This window comes from Macrobrachium nipponense, chromosome 37, assembly GCF_015104395.2.
Source record: "Macrobrachium nipponense isolate FS-2020 chromosome 37, ASM1510439v2, whole genome shotgun sequence".
Lineage (NCBI taxonomy): Eukaryota > Metazoa > Arthropoda > Malacostraca > Decapoda > Palaemonidae > Macrobrachium > Macrobrachium nipponense.
The window spans coordinates 46,476,076-46,501,524 of NC_061097.1; the positions used below are offsets into that span (position 1 = coordinate 46,476,076).

At 35.5% G+C, this 25,449-nt stretch overlaps 2 protein-coding genes across 3 annotated transcripts in view; both read right to left on the bottom strand.

Annotated features, from left to right (window-relative positions):
* The window catches only part of LOC135209239 (insulin-like growth factor-binding protein complex acid labile subunit), a 440,028-nt gene that overhangs the window by 162,211 nt on the left and 252,368 nt on the right, over nt 1–25,449 (bottom strand). For both annotated transcript variants that reach the window (XM_064241931.1, XM_064241930.1), the window contains exon 2: nt 21,588–21,632. The gene's annotated coding sequence lies outside the window, so the exon portion shown is untranslated. The remainder of the gene's footprint in view (nt 1–21,587; nt 21,633–25,449) is intronic.
* The window catches only part of LOC135209368 (putative uncharacterized protein DDB_G0290521), a 47,207-nt gene continuing 41,293 nt past the window's right edge, over nt 19,536–25,449 (bottom strand). Inside the window, exon 4 of the mRNA XM_064242065.1 lies at nt 19,536–19,625. Coding sequence (XP_064098135.1) covers nt 19,536–19,625 — 90 coding nt within the window. The remainder of the gene's footprint in view (nt 19,626–25,449) is intronic.

Consider the following 25,449-nt stretch of genomic DNA (forward strand, 5'->3'; position numbering starts at 1 on the left):
GTAACAGATAAATAATGAATTAATCCTCGATAAAAGAAAAAAAAATAGGAAGGTGAAAAAACAATCACTGACAGTAATTCTGATTACTCACTCTGCACAGGACTTAGGACATTAATAAATATTAACAAAGAGACTTAAAAAGATAAATATTTAATATTGATAACAATACAACCAATACAATATAACTACAATAACTTCAGTGTACACACAAAGCAATTCTCATGCGGAGAGAAACACCAAGTAAGACTGAGCTAATTTACTTGTCACTCTAATAAACAAGTAATATTTACATTAATACATATATATATATATATATATATATATATATATAAAAATATTCTACAACAGTGTTAACAAAAACCTCCAAAAAATCACAACACACAGAATAAAAGAAAAAATAACAAATGCAGAAAAAAAAAAATCACGATAAAACAAATAAAAAAAAGAGCAGACCTTTCAATAAACGACAAAAAAAAAAAAAAAAAAAAAAAAACACTCATATCAGTAGTGTTATTACCATGCGGAGTGGTGAATTTGACTAGCTAATGGAAAAACTGAAAAATACACCCACGAACTGGTTAACTCTCTCTCTCTCTCTCTCTCTCTCTCTCTCTCTCTCTCTCTCTCTCTTCTCTTCTCTCAAATAGCCAAGTATATGAGTTTTATGCAGGTTACGAAGGGCGGAGTAGGGCGTGGAATGTTTGCATTCTGGGCTCATGGGTTCTATGATAAGATTAATAAGAAACATCTATAGATATATATATATATATATAGTATATATATATCATATATAAAGAGAGAGAGAGAGAATTATTTTTTCTGCATCTTGCATAATATGCTTAGAGATAAACCCTTTCAAGTCATACCTAACGAAGAGAGAGAGAGAGAGAGAGAGAGGAATGATTAATCCTCATTCTCTCTCTTCTCTCCCTGTTTCCTTCTTTATCTCCCGAAGTAATGCTGAAGGAGCTGTTATCAGCGGAGCATAACTGTCAGACCGCTCTGTCTTCATCAGCCTACCCTCCTCCTCTCCCCCTCCTCCTCCTGCTCCTCCTGCTCCTCCTTTTTTTCCCTCTCTTCGCTTCCTCACCTCCTGAGTAATCACTCAGCACACATGTGGCGAAACCCATCACGTGAATGAATCATTATACATTTGCTTATACACATTTTTTTTCACTCTCTCTCTCTCTCTCTCTCTCTCTCTCTCACTGCCATACAAGCGTGCGTCCGAACACGTTCAGTTATGCATAGTTAGTTATACATTGATGTATCATGGGAATTTATCATCCATGTGTTAATCAGACGAATGGATGGATATATAGTACATGTATATTTATAGTAAGATTATTTATACATTTTATATATATATATATATATATATATATAGAGGTATACATTTATGCATAATGGCCAACTATTATATACACTTTAGCCAAAAAATCATATAATTAGCAACAGAATCTACAAAAGTATACATACGAAATAAACACACATACGGACACACACACATACATATGTATTGATATATATGTACTGTATATATATTTCAAAATAAAAATATATACTTTTATATACAAATATATATATAATATATATATATATATATATATATATATATAAACAAAGTCTTAGCATAAACAAACACAACACAGATATAAAATAAAAGCAAAAACCAATCACTCTACTTACTTAACACAGAACCCAATAACTCTAATCCCTAATCCTTACCTTTCTTGAAAACAATCCATTTTCTTATATACTTTTTTTTGGAACCTTTAAAATCTGCCCTTTTTTTCTGGTGGTCCGCTTATCTTAATCGCCATAGTCACGGTACATCTGCGGCTTGGGTATCAGGCTAAAAAGAAAATCCTTTTATGGCCGAGATATGATATAGGCTATTAGGCCTACGGAAAAAAAAAAGAAAAAAAAAATCTCCCTGAGGTGAGATACTTCTACGGGCTGCTGCCACCTATACGTACCTGCCTCTATTCAGCTTACTAAAAATGATTGAATAAATAAATAAATAAATAAATAAATAAATAAATAAATAAAATAAAATCATGCGCCGATCCGACTTTTCTGTACAGCGTAAAATCATGGGCGCCGAAAATAGATCTCTCTTTCGTGGGCTCTGGGTAATGCTGTATGAGCCTTAGCCCATGAAGCTTTCAGACGGCCGTAGTGGGCCATCCTATAGCGTTGCCAGTCGTACGATCATGGCTAACTTTAACCTTAAATGAGATCAAAACTACTGAGGCTAGAGGGCTGCAATTTGGTATGTTTGATGATTGGAGGGTTGATGATTAACGTACCAATTTGCAACCCTCTAACCTCAGTAGTTTTTAAGATCTAAGGGCGGACAGAAAAAGTGCGGACGGACAGACAAAGCCATCTTAATAGTTTTCTTTCACGGAAATAAAAACGTATCATTTGTTTCCGTCAAATTCATTTTTCTAAGTTTGGCGTTTTGTCGAATACATAAAAAAACTTATTTTCCAGTGTATTTTACGAATTTTATTTTAAATCACTAGTATTTTCTCCCAAGGAGTTTATATATGCTCTAGAGTAATATTGTCGTCGCCTTCAAACGAAAGGAAGTATATATTTGAGGAAAACAGAAGCTAAAAGAGAATAAAAAACTTTGGGGCGCAGTATGAAGTAGGGTGAATAGATGTAAGAAGAAGAGGCTTGAATGGTGTTACGAGGCAGCTCGAAAGGAAGATATCATTGTCGAGTTATTTGCATTACCGTGGTGAAAAACCTTGCGAATTTTGCGCATAATCTACGGGCTGCTCTATGAGCAAGAGACCATGCTGGCATAAGCCCAGCTTAATCTCAAACAACAGCAACAACAACTGAGCGTAAGAATTATGCATCTATAAATCAGCTGTCTCCTGATTTCGTAAAAACAGAAAATGTGTAACAATATACAAGACGAATGCAGGAGGGGTGTATGTGTATATATATATATATATATATATATATATATATATATATATATATATATATATATATATATATATATATATACGAGAGCAAGAACTACCACGCGCTCACCACAGCAAACAGGACACCTCTTATTAGCTAAAAAAATTGCCTCTGTGTAAACAGTCAATATTTATGATACGTGAAAGAACGCACAACGCAGAAATGCCACTGTTCAGGATTAGAAGAGGCCAGAATTGCCACTCATCTGTCTGCGTTTTTCACATTACGCAACTCTCTCTCTCTCTCTCTCTCTCTCTCTCTCTCTCTCTCTCTCTTGAAAAGTTACGTCGAACGTGGAATGTTTTTGCAGCTATAACTATATACTGTAGAGGTTCTGAGTCGACTGTTCCTGAGAGCTTATTCTGTTTTCTCACGTCACAGAATATTTTTGTTGAAGCTTATGGCCGTTTGTCAATAAATACGCGTTTTGAGTCTTTGTTTCGGCTTATAATGACCAGTTGACAAGAAGAGATTTTTATGGATTATGACAGTTTTAGAGGTGAAAATTCCAAATCTTATTTCACAGGATATTTCTGTTAAAGCTGAAGGCTGTGATGTACTATATACTTGTCAATAATTACGTGTTTTGATTTTTTTGTGATTTTAAAATTGCAGTTTCTAATAAAAGGTTCCTAAGTTTCATGCCAATTTTATAGATAAAAATTCAGATTTTTTACGTCACTGAATATTCATTGCTAAATCTTAACGCTATGATATGTTTATCATTAAGTGTTCTGAATTATTTCGTCCTTGTAAACTGGCAGTTCAAAAAAATTTCACTTTTACGTTGCATAACATTTTTTCGAAATATGAAAATAAATTTTTTTATGTCAGTATTTTTTTTTGTAAAAGCTTAATACTATGAAATCTGTTTGTCAAAATTACGTTTTCTGAGTTTTTTTTAAACAGCAGTTCAAAAGGAAAAAAGAAAAATTTTACATTGCATACCATTTTTCCAAATAAATCTTACATTTTTAATGTCACAAAATACTTCTAGTAAAGTCAGGATCCAGACAAATAGGAAGAACAGATGTTCTCAGCAACAGACACTGAGAAACAGCGCCCTTTTTCAAGTCTTACCCTCAACAAATAAAACATTAAATCAGTTTCTGTAATAAAGTTAGTTTAAAATAGTTAAGTATATCGTTTTGAAAATGTATCTTGAAAAATAAATTCAATATTAACTTTTCCAAAAAAAGAAAAAAAAAATATTGCATTAAAATTTTCTTTCAGATTACAAAGCGTTTAAAATACTGATTAGACAATGTGTCTTTCTTAAATATATATAATATATTGGATATATATATATAATATATAATATATATTATATATATTTGTATATATTATAAATAGTTTTAAATATATCAAGGTAAAAACTTTTCAACACAAGACAGTTTGAGACATTAAAAAATAGCTTTCTAAAAAAAAGCTATATTAAGCTTATGACTTTTCAAGAAAAGTTTGAAACATTAAAAATATAGCTTTAAATATATTAAGCTAACGACTTTTCAACAAAAGAGTTTGAAACATTGAAAATATAGCTTTCTCAAAAAAAAACACCTTTCTCAAGCAAAAAAGCTTGAAAAAGCTAAAAATCAAAGACAAATTCCAAAAACCCTGAAAACCACTATTAATTAGCGCTTTTTGTTTTGTGTTTGTGTGTATAGCTTTCTCAAGCAAAAAAAAAAAAGTATTCTTAAGCAAAAAAGCTTGAAAAATCTAAAAATCAAAGCCAAATTCCAAAAACTGAAAACGACTACTAATTACCACTTTTTTTGTCTGTGCGTATGAGATGCCTGACACTTATCTTAGGGACACTTTTCCCAATTGAAAGAGAGAGAGAGAGAGAGAGAGAGAGAGAGAGAGAGAGAGATGTTTCTCAGTGAACAAACAGAGTTCCTATTTCCTTGCACGTCACTCAGTCCCTAGAACAATGAGGTTTTCTTGACGGGTTCAGCTGTTCCGGTCATGTTCTCAAGGAGAGGGTAAAAAAGGAGCATAGATGAAATAGGAGGACGGGAGGGGGAGGGGAGGGGAGGAGAACACGGCACACAGACCCAAGACGAAGATGAAGGCAGACAGAGAACAGAGAACAAGGAAGAAATTGGAGAAGTATGATACAGAAACAAAAAGAAATAAGAGGAAGAGGAAGAGTGAGAGGAAGAGGAAGAGGAGGAGGAGGAGAAAAAGAGAAAAGGAAAAGAACATGGGTATACAAAGTTAAAAGGCGAAGATGAAAACAGAAAGAGAAGACTGAAGAAAATGGAGGAATGCCATACAGAAAGAAGACGAAATAGGAGGAGGAGGAGGAAGGGGAAGAGGAAGAGGGGGAGGAGGAGGAGGAGGAGAAGCGTTCAGAACAGCTGTTTCTTTGGCGTCGCGTCTTTTCAAGCCAAAAGGCGCCCAGGTGAGATACAACGCCATTCGCGCGTTCATCTACACTCAATGGGAGGGTTACGAAGCAGAATGGACATGACATTAGGACCCCTTGGGGAAGTCCTTGAGACTCAAAAGGAGCCCCTAGGGAACGCCTCTAGCAGGAGCTTCTAGAAGCCCGAAGGAGGAGCTCCTAAAAGAGCCTGTAGGAGGAGTTAGGAGCCTATGAGGGGAGCTGTATGAGACTACAGGAAAACACCTTGAGACCCAAAAGTAGCCCCTACGGGACGCCACGACGAGGACATTCTAGGAACCTGCAGGAGGAGCCCCTTTAAGAAGCTGTAGGAGATGTCCCTAGAAGAATAAAGGAGAAGACTCTTAAGGAGCAAGTAGGCGCCTACAGAAAAGCCCTTAGGACTCCCTTAGAGAGCCTGCTGGGAGGAGCAGCTCCTTCCAGAGCCATCTGAAGGCTCGGAGACCTAAAAGAAAAATGACCTTAGTCTCTAAGGACGCGTTCCTAGGGAATTCTCTCAAGGAACTCAAGGAACCAAAAGAGCCTACTAAGGGCCTTTTAAAGAGCTTGCAGGTTCAGAAGCCCACGAGAAGCGCTTAGGATAGATAAAAAAAGGTCCTATAGTAGGAGTCTCTTAGAGGAGCTCTCGCCAGCCATAGGCCTATGACAATCACCGCCTTGATTTATTCATCCCGTCAGGCTCGGGAAACGGAGGGGGGGGGGGGGGGTGGGGGGGGGGGGGGGGGGGGGGGGGGGGGGGGGGGGAGCGATCATAAATCAATTACGGTTTATCTGTTTAAATCGTCTATGACAAGCCGTCGGAGTGAAAAAATAAATAAGCGAATGAAAAAATAAGTGAAGAAATCCCCGGGGGAGGGGGGGGGGAAGGAGACGCATATAGCAAAACATGATTAAGATAAGACGGGCGGGAGGACGAGTTTGGATTTCGGCTTAGTCACCCTATTATATATATATATATATATATATATATATATATATATATATATATATATAGATACGTATATGTGTGTGTGACTACCTTAAAACGCATACATATTGTAATTATAATCAAAACAACAAACCCATCCAGTAATATACATAGGATCTTTTTCTCTGAGAGAGAGAGAGAGAGAGAGAGAGAGAGAGAGAGAGAGAGAGAGAGAGAGGAGCTACAAGATGTTACAAGGAATAGGATGTCTCAATGATTTGTTGGAGAGAGAGAGAGAGAGGAGAGAGAGAGAGAGAGAGAGAGAGAGCTCAAACCTCATTATCAAAAACGGAAGACTCATCGTGATCCAATATATATATCGGCGTCTCTCTCAACACTTTTATCTATTGGCTGCGTGAGCGCACAGGGAGGGGTGAGTATATAGGCCTTCAGATTAGGCCTACAAAAAAAAAAAAAAAAGTGGACGAAAGAAAATGGATGGAAAAAAATTGAAGTGGAAATCCACTGTCATAGCACCAATTTTTTTTTTTTTTAGAGAGAGAGAGAGAGAGAGAGAGAGAGAGAGAGAGGAGAGAGGAGAGAGAGAGAGAGAGAGAGAGTCCTTGAAAAATAGCAACTTCCAGATACATTGTTGTAGGAGAGAGAGAGAGAGACGAGAGAGAGAGAGAGAGAGGGAGAATTCTTGAAAAATAGTCATTTCCAGATATATTGGTGTATGAGAGAGAGAGAGAGCTCTCCCGAATTCGCCATCTGGGAAGCCGGACAAACTCATGAATAGGTAATGAAAAAGAATTGGGGGGTGAATTCCTGTTCATGAATTATTCATTTCATATCGCACTGCCATCTTAATAATATTTTTTTTTTTTTGAAATCTAAGACTTACCTGTCAATGAACGGGACTGTAGATCATTCTCTCTCTCTCTCTCTCTCTCTCTCTCTCTAATGTCTCTGGTAGACCATTAGAGGAGCCTCACCACTGAGATGGGACCTGGGGCAAAACCCGAACGAACTGTAAGGTCTGTAAGGTAAGGTCTCTCTCTCACACAAGGACAATCTTACCCTACAGTAGCTTAATACGTTCACCTTTGACTGGTGGGTGGGTGGGTTGAGGGGGGGAGGGGGGAGATTGGGAGAAGGGGGTGGTCACGCATGGATTTGAGATATTCAAATAGTAGAAAAACTTTGTCCTATTTTGATTATTATTATTATTATTATTTGCAAATTTATTATCCCGTGTGTCCTGACAGCCGAGTTGTCAAAGTCAACAGTTCACCGTTTTATAGAAACCGTATGCACTGGTTCGAATCCTGAACGAGGCTGATGCACTAGTCAGTTATAATTCCCCTTGGGTGCAAGTTAGTTTCAAAGGTTTAGTGAATTCGATATCAAGCGATATCTGTGGTTTCATATTTATATTTTCGTACATATATAAAAAGGCCGCCTGTCTGTAAATGACAAAAAAATCTACACACACACACACGTATACTATATATTATTATGTATTGCTACTTTCAAAATTCATATTTCCCCTCTTTGACTGTATAAAATATTGTGTATAAGATTGTGCAACATTTTTTCAGATTCCTTGATAGCTTAGAGTTAGGATGTTTAAAATGAGTGTTCAGATTTTGCATAACATATTGTAAAAGAATATATAACGTAATATGTAGAAAGAGAGAGATTTTCTTTGGCCATTCAAAGCTGGAGTTGTTTTTCCTAATCTGTCAACACGTTTGATAAGCGAGCTCGAGTCTTTATTGTGTTTTGGGATTCTGTCATCACGTATGATAAGGGAACTTCTGCTTCGGTCGATCGAGTCGAGTATGTGTCTTTTTTTTTTAACAGACTGGGCTCGTACGCGTATGTTTTTGCCGAGTGCCACGTGCAGATTACACATTTTGTATGTAAAGTTGCGTAAGATTTCGAAGCTTCTGGAAGCATTATTGCCCAAAACGTTTTGTGTCATCTCCAGTCCAGCTTCCGTAAGGGAGTTTTTCATTCGGGCTTAGATACTCAGGCGTTCAGATCTCTCTCTCTCTCTCTCTCTCTCTCTCTCTCTCTCCATCACATAGCACTTTTGATTTTAAAGTTACGTAACGATTTCGTACTTATTGAATGGTCACTCGTATCTTGTCGATTTCAGATTTGGTATTTCTTAGAGTTTATTTAGTAGTATTTTGTGTTTTTTTGTGGAATCTGAACAAACATTGTTGTTGTAACGGCGTCTGGTTTTGTGAAAGTGTGAAACAATCTGCAGCAATGGTATACCAAAAAGGTAAAGTGTGTTATATTTTTATTAGTTGCAACTAATAACTGATAGGAACAGTGGTTAGGTAAAAACTTATAACTGATAGGAACAGCGTTTAGGTTAAAACTAATAACTAAAAGGAACAGTGGTTTGGTAAAAACTAATAACTGATGGTTACAGTGGTTTGAGAGAAACTGTTTACATTTTTACACATTGCAAATTTTTGTGTTTTGTGTTTGTTCCATTTGAAGTGTTCATGTTTTGTGCATTTATTCATTTTCTTGTTGAAGTGTGCCTTTTTATTTTATATTCTGTGTGATTAATACTTTGCAATTTTTGTATTTACCACATTTTTCTGTATTTTCATTTGCATTCACAATTTAACTGACTTAGTTATTTTCATTAATTAATCATTGAACATTTAATTAAATTTAACACTTGTGAATTAATTTGCATTTACATAGAATTCTTTTCAAGTTTTATTGTTGTTTAGCACTTGTGAATTAATTTCCAAATATCAATTATTGCTTGACACTTTTGAATTTTGATTGAATTAATTTTCTTGAATTTTGTGATAAATTTATTTTTATCTAATTTTACTTAATTTGATTCAAGAATTAATTAAACTTTACTTTGTTTTCAAGTAACAGTAATTTTCCCTGATATTGTGAATTCACTTATAAATTTTGAATTTAATGATAAATTTTTGTATTTAAAATTTTTATAAGTGTTTTCATTTTTACCCAGTATATTTGCATTTGATTATATTGATGTTAGGTAGAAACATAGAGTGGTAATTGATCTGTTTTCCTTCAATTAACTTGAAGTGACTTAGAACCAGGGAAGTACTTAGACTTTTGAAATCAGGGAAATACTTAGACTTTTAGAGTTGTTGATGGAGTGATGCCCTATGATTAATTTAATTACTTACAAGATTACCTCACACCTGTTTTGTTAAACTTAGTCTGATTTTCTGCAATACTGGTAAGTTGTTAAGGGATCACTGTTGCCTTTAGAGTATTCAGTCGTTTAGTACCTGTGATGAGGATTCAGGTGTCTGGCTTTTGTGAGGTAACAATAAATGAATGGTAAGTGTAGTAACCAGATACTTGGCACTTCGTCACTATATATATATATATATATATATATATATATATATATATATATATATATATGTGTGTGTATATATATATATATATATATATATATTATATATAATATATATATATTATATATTGTACCTCACACACATTTCATTTCAATAAAGCACTAACGAACGAATAAGAGAAACGACATGATGATAATAGCAGCACGCAAAGTTAAAAAAAAAATAAATAAATAAAAAAATAAAAAACAAACAAACAAACAAAAACATAAAAATGACTTCAACTGACTCAAAAACACGCTAATAATAAACCTGCCTCCGGTTATATGCCTGAAATAATTAGAAATTCAACCTGCTACAAAAGATAGGCTATAAATCCCTTCTTTTTCTCCTAAGAAATGGAAGATTATACTTTTTAAATCCGGCGAAAACTACGTAGTGTTAAAAATCTCTAAATAAAAATAAATTCCTACAAAATACATCGTCATTTCTACATAATACAAAGCAACATTTATACCTGCCTCAGGTAACGAGAATTGAAAGGAATCTATACAGGTACTAATACCTTGGCTTATTCTACACAAACAACAACAAAAACAACCAACAAATTTACAAAACAAGCAAAAAATAACAAGTTTTCTAGACAGCGTATAACGGTGTACGAGCCGCGACCCATGAAGCTTTCAGTCACGGCCCTGGGGTGGCCTGTTTATAAGCGTTGCCAGACGCATGATGATGGGTAAATTTAACCTTGAATAAAATAAAAACTACTGACGCTAGAGGGCTGTAATTTGGTATTTTAGATGACTGAAGGGTGGATGATCAACATACCAATTTGCAGCCCTCTACCCTCGGTAGTTTTCAAGATCTGAGGGCGGACAGAAAAAGTGCGGACAGAAAAAAGTGGGGACGGACAGGCAAAGCCATCTCAACAGTTTTTCCTTTACAGAAAACTAACAAAGCACAAAATACTTCAATACATAACATACCTACTACGACTTGGAAGCGGTCGACTGCCGACGTCATTACGCCAAAATGCGCCGTGAAAGTTGCGTGACGTGAACCTGTCACGGAACTTTAAGTAACGCGATTTTTACGTCTTATTAAACGCGGCATTATTGTATGAATATGATGCGAAATGGATCATAATTATCGAAGGGTATAATTCTGAGCGAAACGTCTAATATCCTTCGTGTTTGATCAGAGAATGACGATGGCTAAGCTGGTATATTATTGGACGAGACTATTGGCTTTTAACGGCGCCTGCAGGTCAATTGTTTACATTACTGAATCCAGCTCAGATATTCTGGAACGAGAAAAAGGTGTCCAACTCTCTCTCTCTCTCTCTCGTCAACTCTCGCAAAAACTCTCTCGTGAACGTGATTCACTGTTCATTTTTTCACGTTCACGAGAGCGAGAGAACGAAGAGAGAGAAGGTTTATCTCTGTCTCTCTGTCTCTCTCTCTCCCTGTTTTCCTATTTTTCCAAGTTCACGAGAGAGAGAGAGAGAGAGAGAGAGAGAGAGAAGAGAGAGAGAGAGAGCGGTTTATTTTTCTCTCTCTTTCTCTTACACTCATTCACTCTCTTTATCTCTGTTTCCATGTTTTTTTTCTTTCCACGTTCACGAGAGAGAGAGAGAGAGAGAGAGAGAGAGAAAGAGCGCCTCTTCTCCGCCATCAGAGGAAAGAAGAAAGAATTTGAGAATACAGTTGTCAAGTTTTCCTTTCGCGGAATTTTCAGAAAAAAAAAAGAATCCTCTTCTCTGCTTTTTCTCTATTTCATTTCTATTTTCTTTTGTTTTGCCTTTTTTTTTTTAATTTCTGCGAAGGAAAACTGCTCACCCAGAGAATTTTCTTGTTTCATTTCGACTGTCAGGAGAGGGAACTACCAATGGTTTTTTTCATTTTTTTTTTAATCTTTTTATTTTGCTGTTGTTGTTTTTTATTTGTCTTTTATTTTATACTTTTTTTGTTATCTTTCGTTTTAGGTGAGGCAGATTGTGACTCTCACTCTGCGAGATATTTCCTCTTTTTTCCTTTTATAAGATTTGAAGAGGGTAAAATTTATAAATATAATATATATAATATATTATATATATATATATATATATATATATATATATATAATATATATATTATATATATATATATGCGCTACACACACCTACACGAAAAAATTCTGCAGACAGCGAAAACTGGCCCCACATAAAACGGAGAGAGAGAGAGAGAGAGAGAGAGAGAGAGAGAGAGAGAGAGAGAGAGAAATATATATATATATATTAAACAAAGATAAGGAACGCTCACGCTCAGGGCATATAGCGGATAAGCATTACTCTCGACCCCTCCCGGGAAAATAAAGTGCTAGCAACAAGTTTATGACCTGGCGTGACCTCTCTCTCTCTCTCTCTCTCTCCTCTCTCTCTCTCTCTCGGCTCGTGGGGGTGGGGGTGGGGGTGGAAGTGGGGGGTTGGGGGATGAAAAATCCTCCACACAAGTTTTTCGAAAGGACGCAGCGAGAAATAGAATGACATAGACCTGGCATTTTGACACAGGGATGTGTTGTTAGTTATTATTATTATTATTATTATTATTATTATTATTATTATATTATTATTATTATTGGAAAATAAATCCGCAATAGTGTGTCTGTTTGATTTTGTAATTCAAAATCAAACAGACACACTATTATAGATTTACTTTTCCATTATACTGACTCATGTGATTATGAGTTTTCTTTGTAATATTATTATCATTATATTATTATCATTCGATGAAAAGTCAAGTGAAACATTAAAATAAGAGGAGGACTGTATTAGGGAAGTGCAATCCCTAAGATAATATTTATCACAATTCAATTTTAAATATAATTATTCCATTCGTTATTTTTTCGTAACACACACACAAACACTTGTGACGTAGTTTCAAGAATTCGCTAAGATGTGAATATTAAATTCAATTTCCGGGGTTGGGGCATAAATACGGGGGCAGACCTTACCTTACCTTACAGACCTTACATCTTGTTCGGGTTGCCCAGGTCCCTCAGTGTGAGGCACCTCTAATGTCTACCAGAGAGTTGCTAGTACATCTTCCGGTATAATTTTGCATCTTCCAATCTTGGATGGTCTGGGATGCAGTTTAGATATTTGTCGAGCTTATTCTTAAACACATCTACGCTCACTCCTGATATTCCTCAGATGAGCTGGCAACGCATTGAATAGACGCTGCATTATCGATGCTGGTGCGTAGTGGATTAATGTCCTGTGTGCTTTCCTTATTTTTCCTGGTATAGTTTTGGGCACTATTAATCTACCTCTGCTTGCTCTTTCTGATATTTTTAGTTCCATGATATTTTCTGCTATTCCTTCTATCTGTTTCCATGCCTGAATTATCATGTAGCGTTCTCTTCTCCTTTCTAGACTATATAATTTTAAGAATTGTAGTCTTTCCCAGTAGTCTAGGTCCTTAACTTCTTCTATTCTAGCTGTAAAGGACCTTTGTACACTCTCTATTTGTGCAATATCCTTTTGATAGTGTGGGTACCATATCATATTGCAATATTCAAGTGGACTACGAACATATGTTTTATAAAGCATAATCTGTGTTCAGCTTTTTCTTGTTTTGAAGTGCCGTAACAACATTCCCGATTTTTTGCTTTGACATTTTGCCAACAGAGTTGCTATTTTGATCATTGCATAACATGTTCCTATTCATCATCACACCAAGGTCTTTAACTGCTTCCTTATTTGTGGATGGTCTCTTTATTAGGTCCTTATATGCATATAGCTTTCTTTCTCTGTCTCCCATAATTTATTGATTCAAATTTATCAGAGTTAAATACCATCCTATTTTACCTCTGCCCAATCATATACTTTGTTAAGGTCTCTTTGTAGAGCGTCCTATCTTCATCACAAGTAATTTCTCTACTTATTCTTGTGTCATCTGCGAAACTACTCACTACCGAATCCTTCACATTATTGTCTATGTCTTCAATCATAATAACAAACAGTATTGCAGCTAACACGTAACTTGTGGCACACCGGATATTACCTTAGCTTCATCCGATTTCTCATCGTTTGCAATAACTATCTGTTTTCTGTTGTGTAAAAATTCTTTTATCCATCTTCCTACTTTGTCCACTATATCATGCTTTCTAATTTTCTTCGCTAATATATTATGGTCTACCTTGTCAAAAGCTTTTGCAAAGTCTAGATAAACCACATCTGTTTCATTTCCGCTTTTCATATTTTTGTATATGTTCTCACGGTGGACTAATAGTTGGGCTTGTGTACTTTTTCCGGGTATGAAACCATGTTGTCCTATATTAAACAAATCATTTTTTATTAAATGTTTCATAATATTTTTCTTCATTACCCTTTCATACACAGGCCTATAATTTACTTGCCTTTAGTCTTGATCCACTTTTGAAAGTAGGGGTAATATGCTAATTTGTGCTCATCATAAATCATGCCTGTATCTACACTTTGTCTTAATAATATTGCAAGTGGCTTTTCGATAGAATGTACTACTTTCTTTGACAAAATAGCAGGAACTCCATCAGGCCCTGCAGCAGCTCCATTTTTAATTTCATTAATAGCCGGCACAATATCAGAGAGAGAAAGAGAGAGAGATTTTAGCAAGTTATAACAAACAGAGAGAGAGAGAGAGAGAGAGAGAGAGAGAGAGAGAGAGAGAGAGGGGGGAGGGGGGGGGGAGAAGAAGAAGACGAAGAAGAGAGAGAGCGGGAGATTCTAGCAAGTTATAGCAGAGAGAGGAGAGGGAAGAGAGAGAGAGAGAGAAGAATAAGAAGAAGAGGAATGAAAGATCGAGAAAGGAGGAGAAAAAAATTGAATAAAAAAAAAGGTTTTCACAGAGGAACAGGAAAGTTAACGAAAGAGGAGACGGGTGACGGAACGCTGGAGATTATATTTTTGTTTCGCTTTTTCCGTTCAATTTTTTTTACTCTGTATCAGACGCGACGTCCCCTTGGGGGGTGGGGGGGTTGGGGAGGGGGTGGGGAGGGTAAGGCTACGCAGTCAGAAATGGAGTTCGTAACACATCTGCTGTAATGGTGTCATTACAAGTATACTTAATATTTAAAAGCATGTAAGTATTTCAGACGATGCAAGAATATCATCTAAATGATAATAATAATAATAAAAGTGTACTTAGGAAGCAGACCCTCATTCAAGCATACTTTATTGAAAGTAATGGCTACTTCAGCAGCGTTACAACGCTGCTGAGGGAGCCATAGGGAGCCATTACTATTAAATAATAATAATAATAATAATAATAATAATAATAATAAATAATAAAAAAGTGATGCCAGAAGTATTTCCTGGGGTATACAAGAAACAAAGTAAAATAAAAAAAAAAATTTATATTGATATACATGAAGATAGAAAATTATCATAACTGAACTGACAAAGATGCCTTGTGGATATCTATGAGCGCTTTTGACAGAAGTAGACGGGAGAGTGACTGGTTTGGGGCAAAAGTAACGTCTGCAACAGAAGTAGTGCGTTGCGTCTTCCCTGCTATTTAATGTGTTCTTAGGCGTAGTGATGCCTATATATATATATATATATATATATATATATATATATATATATATATATAAATATTATATATATATATATATATATATATATATATGTATATGTATATATATTATATATATATATATATATATATATATATACACACACACACACACACACACACACACATATATATAATATATATATATATATATATATATATATATATATATATATATAAAATATAAAAGAAAAAGACATTAGATGTAGGTGCAAAGTTGCTAGCTAGGAAAACAAAACCTGAGGAAGGTGTTGGACTTTCTACATATTCGACCGTTTCTTCAGCCCGAATCTGTCCTATTTCAAGTAGATAATATTCACAGCAGATTCTCAAAGAATTTCACAATAAAATAAAAACACTTATGGGCAAAACCTAGCAGTAGGAAATATGTCTCCGAGACAATAGAAAAACCTAGCAGCAGGAAATATGTCTCCGAGACAACAGATTCAAGTCTTGTCTAGTTTTCCCAAAACACCGTCAGAAATGCAGTTCAGGTTTTCCCTGATAACGAGGGAGAACAAAGTTAAAACCTAAAATTAGCATTCCGGAGGACTTCTGGGAGTAACGAATACTAGGAGAGAGAGAGAGAGAGAGAGAGAGAGAGAGAGAGAGAGAGAGAGAGAGAGAGAGAGAGATTCAAAATTACCTTTGAAAGTTGATGCAAGTTGATATTTCCACTGAAACATGTTCAAGGTACGTGGTCACACAATATTAAATAAACTACTACAACACAAAAAGGAGTAGAGAGAGAGAGAGAGAGAGAGAGAGAGAGAGAGAGAGAGAGAGAGAGAGAGAGAGGCTCTCGAAGAAGGAAAGGACAGGTTCTTAGTAAACAAACAAACGAACAACCACTCAGCAGTGAGAATGCATCTGAAATACACACAGAGAGATGTAACTCGATCAACCTAAGAATGTCATCAAGGAAGTATAAGTGGATATCACTTACTCGTCTCCTGTTTGTGTTTTTCAAAATTTGATGATCTACAACAGCAGCTGGCATCTGTCATTACGCATTTTGCGATTCACTTTCATATTCAGTCACTTCTTTCACATCAGTTTTAAACAAAATGTTCTTGACGCATATCTCGAAAAATTTATTTCCATAAACAGTTTTTAACACTTTCGTTACTTCTGTTCATCATGTTATCTGTAATTAAACATTTTCCCGTTCATTAACATATCTAATTACTTCTTTGATATACATTTTAGACAAAATGAAATTCACGTATATCTGAACAAATTCATTTGCATACCAAGTTTTACGATTTTCATTAATTAGCGTCCATAATTTTTGACAAGTGTTATTGACAAACAGTTGAACAGGTTTATTTGCATATCAAGATTTAGACTTTCATTAAATATGCTGCATCTATAATTTCATGTTGATTTGATGTTAATTGTCACACTTCTAACTGGATTACTTTTTATTATTATTTTTCGACAACTCAGTGGCATATTTAACTAAACCAGCAGACTTATTTATAAAGAATAATGTAAATAAAAATCCTCATTTTACAATCATACCTCCATTTACAAACATTTACACATAAAATACAGGCATATACATTACAAACATACTTATTTGTATGTATACGTCCAGCGCACACTTGCTTCCCCAATACTGCCTACAATGCACTTAACGAAACTGCTAAATAACTCGTATAATTTTCTTTTTTATCAAAATATTCAGGTAAACAACTAAGATGTAAATAAGTGAAATAGGTGAAAATATAAATAAACATAGGCATTTCCAAAATTCAGTGCAACTACAATATAAAATTACCAAAATTGGCACTTTTGGTTTTATGGTGTTACTTGCAAACGATCTCCCCATTGCAAATAAGTAAATGCACTTTAGCTGTTTGTAAAAAGATACTTTAATTACTAGATAAGATATATCAAAAGTCAAATATCAGAAATAGCAAAAGGACTACCAACTACAAAAGATCATTTAAAAACAAAAGTCATTTCAGCAAAATTACCAGCATTACAGGCAGTCCCAAACTAAAACAGTCTTATTCGTAATTACATTAAACAACTCTTTTATTATGCAAAAACAAAACTAAAAATTCTACCCGTTTCATTAAGAAAAAATGCAGACGTGATTTTCAGGAAATGCTGAACAGTAACTACAAAGTTGTAATAAGGAAATGTTGTGTATATCTTTTCTTATGAGAGGACTGGATTGCTTTCACTTTAACCCTGCACACAAGCCCCGCCCACAGAAAGCAGAGTTGCCACGTACCTCCACGCAAAAAAAAAGGGTGGCTATTTCAGAAACCTTTATGTAGGTTCTACGAACACGATGTAACGACGTCAAATCAAACAATTGTGGGTGTTTCTTGAACTTAAGCAAATATTTCAGCGCAACTAATCGTGGATTCTAACTTGAGCCTGAAATAACGAAATGGCGGACGGATTCATAAGAGGATTTATGAACTCTGGAGTTAGTATAAAACTGGCAGTGTAAACGCGACAAAGACACACAAGCAAGACAGACTCATCCAGATGAAGACGGCATCCAGCTCGCTCCACGGAGCCCTAATTGAACGTCACGATAACAGAAAGAGATGGGTTGTCGCGAGAGCCCAAACCTCCCCTTCGGGAGGTCTTTGTCGCAGTGAAGTCACACATAATTTCATTTGGCTCGAGTCATCAAAGTCGTGATTGTAGTCGCAAACACACGTTAAGAGCTCGTTCCTGGGGAGTTACAGCACCGGCAGCAACTGTTGTCGGGTTCTTGTGATGGAGGAACTTAGTGTTCTAATGTTACGATTATGATTATTCTTCATGATGCGAACAGGCAGCGAATGATGCTTACGCATAACACACACTAAATATATATATATATATATATATATATATATATATATATATATATATACATATATATATATATATATATATATATATATATATATATATGATATATAATAGTCGCAAGGGGAACCATAGTAGATTCACATCAACCGTGCATTTGACGTCTAGGCCAGTCCCTTTCGACGATTCCTGATTGGCTTTGTTGATAGCCAATCACAGGGCTGGGAATCTCTCAGTCTCTCGAGAGTTCACATAGGCAGGATGTATGTTCCACCTCTCCTCAAAGGCGTATCCCTCAGGGAGAGGTGAACATGCATCCTGCCCATGTGAACTCTCTCGAGAAACTTGAGAGTTTGCAGCCCTGTGATTGGCTTATCAACAGCCAACCAGGAGCGTCGTGAGGGACTGGCCTAGACATCAAATGCAACCGGTTGATGTGAATCTACTATAGTCACTGAAGTCGGAGGTAGTTGCTAATGATGGTTCGAATCCACTAAAGGACCACAAATCATTCATTATAATTCCCCTTTGCTTTTAATTCCGAGGCAGAGCGAATTGGATATTGAACGACATTATGTAGGCTGATGTTTACGGATATATGTATATATAAATATATATGTGTGTGTGAACAACTGCGTCTTATGTACTGAAATAAGTATTTAAGATACCTATACCTCCTCGCCAGACTGTGAGATATATTTTGGGATATCAGATATATAATTATGCAACCATAACTAAAAAAAAATAATTTAAAAAATCATCACTCAAGTCACAAGAGAGGAGGACGGACGTCTCTGAATAATATGATAAACCTGTTTACCGAATTCCCCCATAAAATGACAAATCGCACGGCATCTGCAAATCTCTCTCTCTCTCTCTCTCTGTCTCTGCTTCTCTCTCTCGTCCTCTCTCTTCTCTCTCTCTCGTCTCTCATCACTCCTTCCTCCTACCTCTTCTGACTTCCAACATATATCACAAAATAGATTATTGCCTCTCTCGATAATCCCTCTCCCGACGGGAGGGGGAAAACACTCAACTCCATCAAAAACAACTGAACGTTAAAATAAAAACACCGAACGATAATCTGAGGGAATTATAAGCTTTGAAGGACCCTGTGTTTGTATATATATGACCCAGTCGCTTATGCATTCGTTATTGGCCAATAGATCTCGCCCAAAACGACCTATACTATAGTTTATCGAGGCGTTTATGAAGGCCATCATCATCCCCCCCCCACCCACCAACCCCCTTTAGAAAAAATTATACTAAGCACCATTAAACCACTTACAGGTCCCCCTTCCCCTTCCCCACCCTCCGGAAGGGGTGGGGACCCCCCAATTTCATTTTGCGAGACGATATCAACACAACCGTGATTAATGGGTATTTGGTGGGAGGTAAAAGTACATTATAAATTATCTAAGTCCTTTTCTTCTTGTTCTTTATATTAACGATCCCCCGAAGGATTCGCGAGTGCTGGAGGAGGAGGAGGAGGAGGAGGAGGAGGAGGAGGAGGGAGGTACGGCGATAGTCTGGAGGGAGTTAAGAGATAATACAAGACAGTAATGAAGGAGTATATGCTAGTTTGATAATGGTAGATTGGACGATCATGTAATTATAATAAATGAAATAAGACAGTGATGACGGCCAGTTCAGCTCTATTATAATAATAATAATAATAATAAATAATAATAATAATAATAATAATAATAATAATAATAATAATAAATAATAATAATAATAATAATAATAATAACAAGCCCTTACAGCAACCACACCAGCAGTCATAAAAACAGTAAAAACAAACTAACCACATAATTCAAAACTGGTCTCTCTAGGCAGCGCTAAAGTGATCAAGATAGTCGCAGATAACGCGACTGAATTTAACTTCTGCAAAATCCATGGAGGCTGGATTGAGCGACGCCAATCATCGGTGATTCATGGAACATAAACAGGTGATCCAATGGCCAGAGGGAAACTAAAAACATCAAGTACATTTTTCAAGGGCACTTCGGTGAATTACGTTGTGGCGGCAGGTTGAGTTCCTCGATGGACGAGTGGTTTTCGCGCGCGGCTACCAATCCAGTGGTCCGAAGTTCGATTCTCGGCTCGGCCAACGCGGAATCAGAGGAATTTATTTCTGGCGATTAGAAATTCATTTCTCGATGTAATGTGGTTCGGATCCCGCAATAAGCTGTAGGTCCCGTTGCTAGGTGGCCAATTGGTTCCTATCCACGTCAAAATATCTCATCCTTCGGGCCAGTCCTAGGAGAGCTGTGAATCACCTCAGTGGTCTGGTAAAACTAAGATATACTTCACTTTTTTTTACCAATGTGGCGGCAACAATAGCAATTTAGAAGAGTAACAGACATATGTATACAGAAATTATGTATGAAAATTCATTACAGAAATTATGTATGAAAATTCGTTACAGAAATTATGTATGAAAATTCGTTACAGAAATTATATATGAAAATTCGTAAAGTAACTAAGTCTACGGACATAACCAACCTCCTTTCACGGGCAGAACCAGCTCCGTTTTCAGGGAATCCTTCTCACCCCACCCTCCGGGAGGGGAGGTAGGATGAAACCCATTATAAACCATCTTAAGGGTCCCCACTATAACCCTGTCAAGTTTCATGCCCAATCGGACCAGCCGTCTGGCAGTGACTGAATGACAGATGGATGGACAGACAGACATTACGCCCATTACAGTAAGATTTCGTAAAGGAGGAATCTGTTACGTAACACGTTGATGCTTATTACTCTTCCCCAATATAGGCCTCCTAAGGATTTGAAAAGGAGGGAATTATATAATATAACGCTTGATTTCGTTTATTATTCTTGATTGACATAGTCCTAACCTTCTTCTAAGATGATTGGTTATGATTTAGCTGGCTCTGTGCCTTCACGGGCTCTTGCTCATAGAGCAGCCCGTAATCGTCTGAGACTTTCCCCTAATCATTACAAAATGTATTGTGCGGGTAGTAGTGTCTATTTTCATTCATATATATATAATATATATATATAATAATATATATATATATTATACAAATAATTTTATCAACCTATGAAACGTCAGATCATGGGGTTAATTCTGTGCTTATATATTTACCAGATTTTCCGAAGCCTGCGTTCCTCTAAACTCGACTTACATTGCCACCTATGGAGCTGCAGTCATTAAAATGTTAAATGCACAAACCCATAAATGTTGGAGCAAAACATTAATAGGATAAGCTGAACGTAAATGTATTCGAGACAAGATCACACACACAAAACTGAGATCATGAAATTCGGGGAATTATCTCGGCGTGTTATTAAGTCATCAAAACACGTCATATAAACATGGTATATAAAAGATAATGGAACCGGTTTTTGCCCGGACTGAGTATACAGCCGAATAATAATGAAAACGTTGAGAGGGAGGAAGGCAGTTATGATGATAAGAATAATTTTGAGTAAACTTAAAAACCGTGAGGGCAACAGTGTCCTACCTTGAGGTAATCAGTACTGAGGATCTGCGCTCTCGTATACTACTCCTGAAAAGATTAAAAAAAAAAGAAGATGAAATCAGTCGTTTAAGAAAGAACAATAACATAAATATGAAACATTGTATCGAGTCAAATTACAAAGATATACAAAAGCGAATATTATGTCTAAAATATACAGGAATTAATCTAGACTTATAATAAACTCCCATATTTCGAGTGGTGACCATTTTACATAAAATTAACTCCTTGCAATCCTACGTTAAAGGATCCCGTCACCATCCTACGTCTTGGGGTTCCTCAGGACAATAAGGGTGAGGTCATTCTCCCGACCTTATAACCCCTTGCGTGCTTGTGGCATCGAATATTCTGTGTGTAAGAAGTTTAATAAGTGGGGTAAGAGAGAGGAAAAACCAACTGAGTAAAAATATAAGAAATGGGTATTTATATAATCATCTTAAAGTCTCTCTCTCTCTCTCTCTCTCTCTCTCTCTCTCTCTCTCTCTCTCTCTCTCGTTGTAATGAGGTCTATTTTCATGTAGTATAAATTGTCGGAATGTTGTTGCTGTCAACTTGGCTACAGAGAGAGAGAGAGAGAGAGAGAGAGAGAGAGAGAGAGAGAGAGAATCAGCGTACTAATAAGGAACACAGAGAGAAGAAAAAACTCAACAGCATTCATAAAGCAGTTCACCCACTTTGTTAACCAAATAATAATGTTAAATCATCTTCTCAAGAAAATGTTAAATGTTAAATTTAACGAGTTAATATTCTCCTCTGCCATAGAAGAATGATCCGAGGAAGCTCTGGAAATGTCGGCTCTTTCTCAAGTGGCTCTAATCTGAAAGAATTCTTGAAAAAAAAATCAAATAAAAAAATCCTAATGGCACAATTAAGCTGCACTCATCCACTTCCCCAGAAGTGTGACGCAAAAGAGGTCAAAGAGAGAGAGAGAGAGAGAGAGAGAGAGAGAGAGAGAGAGAGAGAGAGAGAGAGAGAGAGAGTTTACTAGAAACGCACACAATCAGTTTCCCAAGAGAGAGACAAAGAGAAAAAATGCAATACTACATTGAGAGAGAAAATGCAATTACATTACATTGAGAGAGAGAGAGAGAGAGAGAGAGAGAGAGAGAGAGAGAGAGAGAGAGAGAGAGAGAGAGTAAAAAAATGACACGAAAACTGGAATTAACGTCTAAAGCGCATAAACACAGCCTCATTAAGATGCGTGGCACACCATCTAGTGCCAAGCAAGGGAACAGTGCCACGGGCGCCCCCTCCCCTCCCCTCCCCTCCCCAGGGGGTACCAACGTCAAGCGCCTAGGCTCTAATATAATTAACACCCACTGGGGATATTAGGGCTATCGCTCGTACGGCATTACAGAGCATTTTGCAAAGCCAGTGATACAAGGAAACTTTTTTTTGTAATGAGGTGTAACATTGTAGTTACAAAACAGGTACAAGAGGTTGATTACCTATCTCAAAGATGCTTATTACAGAATATTTTCGGTTCCAAGTTACAGTGATTAAAAAGAAAGTAATGTCGAATATTTTTCTAATTCCTTATAAATGTATCTGATTATCAATTTTTTAAATAAAAATATCTAATACATATTTTTTTAATAAACATATGATAAAAATTTTTTTTCTTTATAAAAATATCTGATACATAATTTTTTAAACAAAAATATCCTATATACATTGTTTTTAGATAAACCTACCTGATACATATTCTTTAATAATAAACATATATCTGATATATATTTTTTATTAACATATCTGATACAAAATATTCTTTTACACTTTTACAAAAATATCTGATGCATAATTTTTTAAATAAAAAATATCTGATACATACCTTTTAAATAAAAATATCTGATACAAAATTATTTTCATAAAATATCTGATATATAATTTAACATAATTTTTCAAATAAAAAAATTCTGATACATAACTTTACATAATTTTTTAAAATAAAAATATCTGATACATAATTTCATTAAATAAAAATATCTGACATATAATTTCTTTTATAAATCTATCAGTTACAATTTTTTTCTTCACTGAAGGGAATTCCAAATTCAATTGACAAAATTAAAAAATTACGAGAATTTTGAAATATCACAGAATTGCCAAAGTATAAATTCAATAAAAAAAAAATTACCAAACAAAAAAAAATTAACATATGGACTTAACTAATAATCTCAGTCCTGTCGTTCCAACAATTTAAAGTCATTTTGACTTCAGTTTGAAAAAATTATGTTGTCCAAAGAATTCGAGCTGAACGTTCCCTTTAGCCGTGTGAATTCGGGCTTCAGATAATGTCAGACAATTGCCCCCAAAGAATGTTGTTGTTTTTGTAATTGTTGTTCCTGTTTTTGTTGCAGTTGGGAAAATCAAAGAGTGTTGTTGGGTTAGTTAACCCTGGTGGTGTTTATCTCAAGAATTCGGGTCACATGACGGACTAAGATTAATGATGCTTGGTTTTTCGTGGGAGACCCTCTAACTATTTTAGCTGACTCCGTGTTAGGCTGAACTTTTAAATATATATATACATATATAGATATATATATATATATATATATATATATATATATATATATATATATACAGATAATGGATCTAGTCTCAAGGGTTTTATATAAATGTTAACTATATTTTTGTAAATACATATAAGTACACGCACATACACACACACACACTACATATATATATATATATATATATATATATATATATATATATATATATATATATACATCGATACCACTAGGTAAGACTACTAAGATATCATCGACATATCGGTACCATTTTAAGGGGATAAGTGTGATATTCGGGAGGTGTTGTCTCTCAAAAAATTCCATATATAAGTTTGAAAGGAGAGGTGATAAAGGGTTACCCATGGCCATACCAAATATTTGTTGGTAATATTCTCCATTAAAAATAAATCTGCAATCACAAATACATAACTTAATTAAGGAAATTATGTGAACTAACGGACATAGGCAATTCATGCAGTACAAGCTCATTACTTAAATATCTAGCACAGAGTCAATAGGGACTTTTGTAAACAAAGAACATACATCAAAACTGACAAAAATATCGCTAGGGTTTAGTACAATGTTATTTAATTTCTCTACAAGATCAAGAGAATTCCGGATGTGTGAATTAGATACAGTTCCTAGTAGCGGGGATAACAGTTTTAGTAAGAGATTTGATAGTTATAAGCAATTGACCCTACAGTACAGTAACTAATAATTGGGCGCATAGGTTTGTTTTCCTTATGAGTTTTGACTAGGCCATATAAATAGGTAATGAGGGACACTTTACAGTTACTGACACAAAAGTTTCTTTTTTTATCTTTCAGAATTTGTTTATATTGATATTAAAGTTTTTTATTACTTGGTCCAACGGATTTTTTGCAAGTTTTTTTGTAAGTTATTTCATCCTCAAGTAAAGTATGCATGCGTGATATGTAGTCAGTTTTGTCAAGAACCACTAAACTATTGATTTATCAGCCTTGGTAATGTGTAAGCTATTATCTTCTTCAATTCTTTTAAAAAACTGGAAAGAAAATTAAACAAACCTTATCAACGCCAGTGATTGGACCAAAAATGCTAGAAGTGATTGTGTGGTGAATTTATCGAGCCAAAACAAATAAGTGATAATGCAGTGCGCGCATTAGGCTTTGGGCTGTCTTTCTTCATTTGTAACAAACCCTCAGCTTTATCAATAGCGACATCTTTATATAGTTTGAAAAATACTGTGATATAACCACAAAATCATTTAGACATTATCAAAGGCATGACATATAGTGCTACGCATGCCTACCATGAAGATAACTTCCCCGCTCGCTACAGGAAAAGTTTAAAAG